The 10,172-nt window shown below is 43.2% G+C and overlaps 1 protein-coding gene across 1 annotated transcript; it reads right to left on the reverse strand.

Moving 5' to 3' along the window:
* Positions 1-1,226: 1,226 nt before the first annotated feature.
* Positions 1,227-10,172, reverse strand: LOC139479545 (fibrinogen C domain-containing protein 1-like). Its single transcript, XM_071262384.1, has 3 exons — positions 9,968-10,172; positions 6,902-7,016; positions 1,227-1,864 (listed from the first exon to the last, which is right to left on the reverse strand). The coding sequence occupies exons 1-3, from the start codon at positions 10,094-10,096 to the stop codon at positions 1,227-1,229; spliced, it is 882 nt and encodes a 293-aa protein (XP_071118485.1). The 5' UTR covers positions 10,097-10,172.

Consider the following 10,172-nt stretch of genomic DNA (forward strand, 5'->3'; position numbering starts at 1 on the left):
ACCCACAATCATAGGTTTCTGGCGTGCCCAAGGGACGCAACTCTGCACAGCGAATCGCGGCGCCTTAAACGACTGGGCCACCCGTGCCCCCAGTTTATATGGGATCCCTGAACGGGGTGTAATACGGATCTGGTTATTACACACACCGCATGTATTCGATAGGTATAGGATAAATGTTCTTGAGGCATAGGGCTCTCAGTTTTAAATTTGTACTGCATTAAACATATGTTTTCCAAACATCAACCAGAAAATGGTGTCATTCAAATTGAAGTGCTTATTTGTTATAAAGGTAGCTATTAGCAGAGATGTTTCTGTTTAAAAGATTTAGGCATGTTTTCCCAAACTTAAGGGGCGGTCGGGTAGCCTAGTGGTTAAAGCGTTCGCTCGTCACACCGAAGACCTGGGTTCGATTCCCTACATGGGTACAATGTGTGAAGCCCATTTCTGGTGTTCCCTGCCGTAATATTGCTGGAATAAAGCGGTGTAAAACTATACTCACTCACTCCTAAACTGAAAGTGATGTTGTGATGTTGTAATGCAAACACTTTTTCAGCTTCCCAGTTACAGGTCACATTTTTGATTGCTGTGCACATTACAAAGAAAGTGTTGTCAGATATACCATATAATAGTTATTTTCAAGAACATTGTATAATTTCAAAATAGCGATGTGAAATATGTTTTCTAATTTCTATTTATTTGAACCACATAAGAGGTTACACCAAAAACTAGCTGGGTTTTTTAACGTTTATTATCAGTGCAGATCGTACATAGCCATTAGAACACTTTGGGGCACGAAGTCCTGTGGTGGAAACATCCCCTCGTCACGCCAGGACCTGGGTCCTGTCCCATGCCTTCATGCACTGTGGGAAATCCTTTCCTAGGTTTCCCTTTCGTGACATGATTGGAATGTTGCTAATGCAGTTAATCCTTTAACTAGTGTATGCTCTTGACGGTAGGTATCGCGTTACGGGAAAACATCTATTGTCTCTTCAGATAAATCTCGAAGTATTCATGAAGACATCCCCCCATCACGGCAGGACCTGGGATCTTCATTAAGTCCTTTCTTATGGTTACCTTTCATGATGGTTGGAACATTGCTCGGGGATTGTAAATCCAAGAACTTGCATGGACGTGCACATGTATGCTCTAGGCGGAAGCTTTGTGTTGGGGAAAAACAACTATTGTCTCTTTGGATACTTTACATGTCACGAAGTATTTCGTATGATCTAGTACCCGCTTAGAGCAATATATATCTCTTTTACACCCCTTGAATCTCCATCCCAGAAAATGTCATCAGGATCAGTGGCTATGTTGGGGATCGGTTTAAGCTGACCGTTAGGGTTACACAAGGTGCAGTTTCTGAACCACCAACCAGAGTGATGTTTCTGGGAGCAGCTTCCAGCAGGGTCTTCATCATTGTCTCTGTCCTTGGTGCTGAACCTGGCTCCTCTCAGATCAGTAATGACATCGTTGATTCCATTCGTCTTTGATGCTGTAGTTCGAGAGAAGTTAAGCCGGAAACCATCTAACTCGTCTGTGAGTTTGAAAGAGTGGCAAATTATCTGTCCCCAGGTCGGTTGACCCGTTTTATACAACATATTGATTACAAGTCTGCCTGGTGTCTTGTCACTGATGGCTTTCATCTTTTCCAAACCCAACCAGTAATCTCCCCCAGGAGTCCCGAACCCGTCTCTGTACTCCTGCCAGGTCCGATAGAAGTCGATGCCCAATGACTGCTTTTGGACATATGTGCGTCCACCGAACGTCATATCACAGTAGACTTGGAAAGGTGTTGCAAAAGGTCTTGGCTGAATGGTGTATACTCCATCTGTTCTTATACCCATCTTGAATCCCTCAGAACAATCTGACAACAACGCAAGCATTAAATCACACAGTGAAAGGGGGACTTCTTTTGAACTCAAGACAAGAGGGACCAGTCGTCTAACTCCCCGCAGTTCGCTGTGCTGAGTTGCCTCCTTTACGCGTGACATAAACCTATCATTTTGGATTCACAACGCAATTCAACCTAAACATGTTTCATGGTTCGTCAGCATACCATTGCTAGTTGGTTTCGCCAGAGTGTTTAATGTGTACTGCCTACATCACTTTCAGCTTTCCTCCAGCATCAATCTCACACACCCTGATAAAGCAGAAATTATGTTCAAAGTGGCATTAAACCATACTAACTCACGCTTTTCAACGAAGTAAGTGAGTTAAATTGGCTTTACGTCACTTTGAATAAAATTCCAGTCTTATCACTGCGTGTCAGTTTCATGTTAGTGGAAAGCCCGAAGTGAAGCAGGCCTTAGACTTTTACCACCTTGGTGAAAACCACGAGCACAGGTATGGTGCTGACAAACCAAGAAACCTAATCGGGGCGAACCCATAATCACACTTTCTGGGGTGCAGGAGGGAGGCTTCACGTTAATTGGGTAATATTGTGAAGCAAGGATTCACTTTAATTGGGTAATATGGTGAAGCAAGGCTTCACGTTTATTGGGTAATATTGTGAAGCAAGGCTTCACGTTAATTGGTTAATATGGTGAAGCAAGGCTTCACGTTAATTGGGTAATATGATGAAGCAAGGCTTCACGTTAATTGGGTAATATGGTGAAGCAAGGCTTCACGTTAATTGGGTAATATGGTGAAGCAAGGCTTCACGTTAATTGGTTAATATGGTGACGCAAGGCTTCACGTTAATTGGGTAATATGGTGAAGCAAGGCTTCACGTTAATTGGGTAATATGGTGAAGCAAGGCTTCACGTTAATTGGGTAATATGGTGAAGCAAGGCTTCACGTTAATTGGGTAATATGGTGAAGCAAGGCTTCAGGTCAATTGGGTAATATGGTGAAGCAAGGCTTCACGTTAATTGGATAATATGGTAGACACTGAAAGTGTCACATCCAGTGCTCTTATATCATGTTTACTTTGGATGAGGAGGATGAAGATTAGTAAAATGTTTTATAGGTGTCCGGGCAACTAGGCCATTTTCCACCCTGCCCATAATAAAGGTTTGCTAAGTACCTGGATATTTTATAAAGTATCAAAACTGCCACATGCTTTAATATAAGCGAGAATGGCATTCTGAACATCATGGTGAACAATATTCCTAGAACAGAAAATACCAGACAATGAGAAGTCAATATTGAGAACTGTTAGAGACTCCACCATTGCCTTACGCTGATTAACATACTACAATAAAAACAATGAGCTACATTATCAAGCTGATTACACAGTGTACAATGTGCAGAAATGTCTTTATTAATTACATTTAGATGAGCACCAAGACCACAATGCCGAAGACGATGTCTGGTCAAGAGAATCTCCTCTCTCCGAATATTTCTAGATATGTTGTTTACTTTGAGGATGTACTTTGGCTAGGGTAGATGTCATCCTTAATACAGGAACGGGTAGCCAAAACACACCATTTTGTACATGTTGAAAACACGCATTAAGTCTCAGACTATTATACAAGGCCATGTCACGGTGGTTAAAAACAGAGCCGATCTTGATACTGCCATGACACCTACCTCGGGAGAAGGCCTTTGTGAGTAGTATATTTTGTTACTTTGAATGAAGATAAACATGTAGAATGGCTACTTTCACTTTAACTGTAAATAAGGTTTGTTTTGCCAAAGGGAATGTACGTTGTACAATGTATTCCTTTCTTTTCCAAAACGAATGGTGATGCTTTTTGTATAGCAGAGATGTTTTGACACGAATACATGATAGGTGTCACCGAGTGGCTAGTTCTTAGATATTTTCACTCTTTCGGGCCTTAGGGGGCTTGCAAAGTAGACACAAGTTATGGATAACAACTTCTTTATTTTTACAATTAGGTGGGATTGCTCCTACTTCAAGCTAGTCAGATATCTTTCACAAACGTAAAGTCGGACACGGGAACATGTGCAAGATTGACATTTAGGGGATATTTGAAGAAGACTTTAACCTTGGAAAAGTACATGTGCGGATTATATTGATTGATCCTGTGTGCAACATTGCTGTGTTGACCTTCCTATTCATCTTCCCAAGGCCAGAGAGACAACTGACGATAAACGTCCAGTTAAAACCCTTGCTGAACTAGGCTGGAATTATGGTGTTATATTTTGGCTGGATTAACGAGTCTATGAATTGTCCAATCAAAATAGCCTAACGAAATAGACATCCGATTCGTGAACTGACATGCAGCTTTCGGTCGATTGCAGGATTTGCAAAACATGTGTACTGTTAGCGTCAACAAATAATTTTCAAATTTTTCAGGTTTTTAATCAAAGTGCGCACTTAGCTAAGTAAGATCCGTTTTATTACAATATGGATGTTGATATAGGAATTGGCTGGGTGCCGCCATTTTGTTTGAAGCAAATGCAAGTGATATGAGAGATGGAATCTGATTGGTAAATGGGAGGGACATAACCCGTAACATCAACTGGCGGCACTGCGATCGAGCCTGGAATTTCTAGCCTAGTTCGGCAAGGGTGAAAACTGGACTTTAACAATCAGTTAACTCTCTTGCCTAGGGAAGGCGTGTACCATTTGAAAGTCACTATTTCATTTCACCATATATGAAGCAACGAAATGAAAATAATATGTGCTGACCATCCTTAGTTCTCCTTTTGATATATAACAGGAGGTCCTTCTAGAATACCGTCAATACAAAAGCGGAGGTTGTTGAAATCACAAACAAAGGGACCTAGACGATCAAGCTCAAGGATTACTGAAGAAGGTAATCTGTGGGAGTAGCAGTCATGGTGGCAGTTGTAGTAATCATGGGGGCAGTAGTGGTAGTCATAGTGGCAGTAGTGGTGGTAGCAGTAGTCATGGTGGCAGTAGTGGTGGTAGCAGTAGTCATGGTGGCAGTAGTGTTGGTAGCAGTAGTCATGGGGGCAGCATTAGTAGTCATTGTGACAGCATTAGTAGTCATGGTGACAGTAGTAGTAGTCATGGTGGCAGTAGTGGTGGTAGCAGTAGTCATGGGGGCAGCATTAGTAGTCATTGTGACAGCATTAGTAGTCATGGTGACAGTAGTAGTAGTCATGGTGGCAGTAGTGGTGGTAGCAGTAGTCATGGGGGCAGCATTAGTAGTCATTGTGACAGCATTAGTAGTCATGGTGACAGTAGTAGTAGTCATGGTGGCAGTAGTGGTGGTAGCAGTAGTCATGGTGGCAGTAGTGGTGGTAGCAGTAGTCATGGTGGCAGTGGTAGTCATGGTGGCAGTAGTGGTGGTAGCAGTAGTCATGGCGGCAGTAGTAGTAGTCATGGTGGCAGTAGTAGTAGTCATGGTGGTAGTAGTAGTAGTCATGGTGGCAGTAGTAGTAGTCATGTGGTAGTAGTAGTCATGGTGGCAGTAGTAGTAGTCATGGTGGCAGTAGTAGTAGTCATGGTGGCAGTAGTAGTAATCATGGTGGCAGTAGTAGTAGTCATGGTGGCAGTAGTAGTAGTCGTGGTGGTAGTAGTAGTAGTCATGGTGGCAGTAGTAGTAGTCGTGGTGGCAGTGGTAGTAGTCATGGTGGCAGTAGTAGTAGTCATGGTGGTAGTAGTAGTAGTCATGGTGGCAGTAGTAGTAGTCATGGTGGCAGTAGTAGTCATGGTGGCAGTAGTGGTAGTCATAGTGGCAGTAGTGGTGGTAGCAGTAGTCATGGGGGCAGCATTAGTAGTCATTGTGACAGCATTAGTAGTCATGGTGACAGTAGTAGTAGTCATGGTGGCAGTAGTGGTGGTAGCAGTAGTCATGGTGGCAGTAGTGGTGGTAGCAGTAGTCATGGTGGCAGTAGTAGTAGTCATGGTGGCAGTAGTAGTAGTCATGGTGGTAGTAGTAGTAGTCATGGTGGCAGTAGTAGTAGTCATGGTGGTAGTAGTAGTAGTCATGGTGGTAGTAGTAGTAGTCATGGTGGTAGTAGTAGTAGTCGTGGTGGCAGTAGTAGTAGTCATGGTGGCAGTAGTAGTAGTCATGGTGGTAGTAGTAGTAGTCATGGTGGCAGTAGTAGTAGTCATGGTGGTAGTAGTAGTAGTCATGGTGGCAGTAGTAGTAATCATGGTGGCAGTAGTAGTAATCATGGTGGCAATAGTAGTAGTCATGGTGGTAGTAGTAGTAGTCATGGTGGCAGTAGTAGTAGCCGTGGTGGCAGTAGTAGTAGTCATGGTGGCAGTAGTAGTAGTCATGGTGGTAGTAGTAGTAGTCATGGTGGCAGTAGTAGTAGTCATGGTGGTAGTAGTAGTCATGGTGGTAGTAGTAGTAGTCATGGTGGCAGCAGTAGTAGTAGTCATGGTGGTAGTAGTAGTCAAGGTGGCAGTAGTAGTCATAGTGGTAGCAGTAGTAGTCATGGTGGCAGTAGTAGTAGTGATGGTGGCAGTAGTAGTAGTCATGGTGGTAGTAGTCATGGTGGCAGTAGTAGTAGTGATGGTGGCAGTAGTAGTAGTCATGGTGGCAGTAGTAGTAGTCATGGTGGTAGCAGTAGTAGTCATGGTGGCAGTAGTAGTAGTCGTGGTTGCAGTAGTGGTAGTAGCAGTAGTCATGGTGGCAGTAGTGGTGGTAGCAGTAGTCATGGTGGTAGTAGTAGTAGTGATGGTGGCAGTAGTAGTAGTCATGGTGGCAGTAGTGGTAGTCATGGTGGCAGTAGTGGTAGTAGCAGTAGTCATGGTGGCAGCAGTAATAGTCATGGTGGCAGTTGTGGTGGGAATAGCAGTCATGGGGGCAGCATTAGTAGTCATTGTGGTAGTAGTTGTCATGGTGGTAGCAGTAGTAGTCATGGTGGCAGTAGTAGTAGTCATGGTGGTAGTAGTAGTTGTCATGGTGGTAGCCGTAGTAGTCATGGTTGCAGTAGTAGGTATCATGGTGGCAGTAGTAGTTGTCATGGTAGTAGGCATAGGTGGTGGTGGTAGTAGTTGATCAAGTATACATACCATCCCAGTAGCGTTCACAATATGTCCCAGCAAAGCTGCCAGTACAGTCGCATGACGTTTTGGTAGTGTCTGACCAGACGCCACCATTCTGACACTCGGGGGGTGGTGGGTAGGCCTGCAAAAAAAAGGCATGAACTTGAAATAAAAGAGACCTTTGAAACCTACTCATCTGTTTCAACTCAACCGCAAAAGAAACGCAAGTTGTACATGCAATGCGGATAACGTTAAGACCACAGAAGATTTGTAGAGAATATAGTCAGGAATGATAACAGAGAAAACATTTGATAAGAAATGGGCGTTTGCTTGATGACAACCGTCTGTGTTATTGAAAATTGGTACCTCCCAAACAGACAAATGACAAGTGTCAGTCGTGTCCATCATAGCGTGACATCACCATCTCATTGACTCAACATCCATGCAGGTAGCAAAGGTACTGTAAGTCCCCATGGTCCCCAGTATGGTGATCTACCTTCAGTGGCTGGAGATCTATAGCCCGTTTTTATCATGTTATTGTTAGGTATAAGTGTTATCCTTTTATATAATTCCATACTAGTTTTAAAATCTTTTTCTGTGATAAGTCTTATAATTTTACAGTCCTTCGTTAGCAGGTTTTATATAAGTAAAATTGTGTTTATAAGATTTAACCCTTGATAGTCATGATATGGATGAAATATTGCCGATGTGACTTAAAATGTCAACTCACTAACTCACTCATTGAGTCAACAAGTCTTTGGAAGAACGCTTGAGGCATCCGTGCCATTCCCGCACCAAAATGGCTTCCAGTTCCTGAAATATATATGGCTGACTTGCAGCCTAAAGACGTCTCCCAATCTTGTCCCAGACATGTTCAATTGGCGCCATGTCTGGTGACAAAGACGGCCAGGGGATCATAGGAATGTTATTCAATCTGATGAAGTCCGTAGCGAACTGTGCTGTTTGGAACTGAGCGTTGTTCTGCTGAAAGACCTGGAGTTGAGGTTGACCCAGTAAGAGAGGCCTGACGTGATTAAGAAGAACATCATCCCCGTACACGACAGCATGTCACGCACTGACGGAACAGGTTTAGAGGGGTCCTGTTATGATAACTCCCCACGCTTCCTCCTCCCCACCGGTCGGCCTGTAAGACACAGCGGTTAGCGTAACGTTCATTGCGTCGTCTCCACACTCTTTTGCGGCAAACGGCGTGAGAAACATAGAACCCTGATTCGTCTGAGAAGAGAAGACAACTGTTCACGTTGCCAACGCAGGTGTTGTTGGGCCCACTGCAGACGTAGTTGGCGGTGACGTTGTGTCAGTATGGGCCCGACGTCAGGACGACGACATCTGATTCCCGCCGCTCTTAGACGACGACGAACTGTGTTGGTTGACAAGGGATGACGTGGACCTTGAATGGTTGCAGCTGTCTGTGCTCCTCGTCGCTGTCGGTCAGTAGTACTCTGGAGTAGTGACCCCCTGCCGTCCAGAACGAGGCCGGTCGTGGACACTGCCTGTCTGTTGATGCTTTGCGACCAATCTGGTGATGGTAGACACATGACATCCAAAGTGTCTGCAGTTGACATTTATCCGGCCTGTAGCATCCCAATGGCAACGCCTCTCTGGAGTACAGTTAATCGAACCATGTAGCCTGTCCTTTTTCAAAGTCGAGTGAGAAATGCTTGGTGGTTTTGTTTTATAGTGGCTTACAAAGGACAAGGGAGAAAATGCACGCAAAAACTGAAAATGGAAAATGTGATTTGCGCTGCACGTGTAAAAAACGTCAAACGAGACAAAACGACTGCGTTCCTGCGACATGTTCAAAAAGAATTATCTAAATAATGAACAGTGTTTCTTCTGTGCGTCTCTTTACGTATGTATACATTTCTTTTCACAAACTACTATTTTCTGCATTTCTCAAACAAAACATGCGTTTCTTTTGCAGTTGAGCATATTTAGATCTATGCGTAAAGATCCAGAGTGACAAAACACACTCCACACTCCACAAGACTGGATGACAAACGAGTGGACCTCAACTTTCCAATAATCAACTTTCCTTTCTGTTGTGCAATATTCCAGCAGCTCAAGTCTTTGATGTCTACATTTCACAACTTTTGAGGCACCCATCGACGAAGACTTAAATTTGCATCATAGGACTCTTTCTCAAAAGCTGTTTGATCAGGGTTACAACAAAGTAAAGCTTTGAAAACGTTTTATGGTAGACATGTGGTGGAAATTTACAAATCTGACGCATTGCTGACCAAACTTATGTCGGATCCAATTCCCTATTCTAGGTACCATCACTTTTCCATAGTGATTCATAAACATCTGACTATGATATAGTCGGAATTGGACAATCGGCTCCGACTTTGGCAGAGATTTCTTATTGTTATGGAAAGGACATTGCCGCTTATATTTATTGATTTCAACAAAAACATCTGAAGACTGAATCCATCCATAAATAGACATACGTATTTAATAAACTTCTCAAAAACAGTGAAGGACCACCCAATTCTTACATATTACTAAAGTTAACGTCATGCCTTGATTGGGGCGGTCGGGTAGCTTAGTGGTTAAAGCGTTCGCTCGTCACGCCGAAGACCCAGGTTCGATTCCCGACATGGGTACAATGTGTGAAGCCCATTTCTGGTGTCCCCCGCCGTGATATTGCTGGAATATTGCTAAAAGCGGCGTAAAACCATACACACTCACTCACTCACTCATGCCATGATTAGCTATAGTAATCAGAAGAATCGAGTGGTCCTTAACTCTTTTAGTATTATTATTATGGTATGGTATTTAAGAACAAACATAGGCTACTGGGGACCCATCGATACCACAGATCTCGCTAGAGGATGTCACACTAGAGGACCAGCTTAAACCATTTAGATTATCTTCGACACGTAACGTGTTTCCTTTCTTCTATTAGCATATAGATGTTACTAATACTGAAAGTAGCCAAGACCTGTTTCTGAAGTAGGCATATAAGTGTATATATGACGTGAAAACTAGTTATGTTCTTTATACAAAACAAATCGAAATAATTATCAACCCATCCCAAAGTAACTAATGATGATAAAGACAAAACCTTACCTTTTCATACATGACGTCTTCAAAATCGGACAGATTATCATATTCATCTCCAGTGAAGTAGGAGCAATGGCGTTGAGCGAATAAAACATTAGTAGCTTCGCATGTTGAGGACGCGGCACAGTTTGCCATGCACCTAAACGCAAATGACTTTTCCTGAAACACTGGAGGGTTGGTGTTTGAGATCAATTTTATGAAGTTTGACACC

This window comes from Haliotis cracherodii, unplaced genomic scaffold (genome assembly GCF_022045235.1).
Source record: "Haliotis cracherodii isolate W230 unplaced genomic scaffold, xgHalCrac1.p SCAF_4, whole genome shotgun sequence".
NCBI lineage: Eukaryota > Metazoa > Mollusca > Gastropoda > Lepetellida > Haliotidae > Haliotis > Haliotis cracherodii.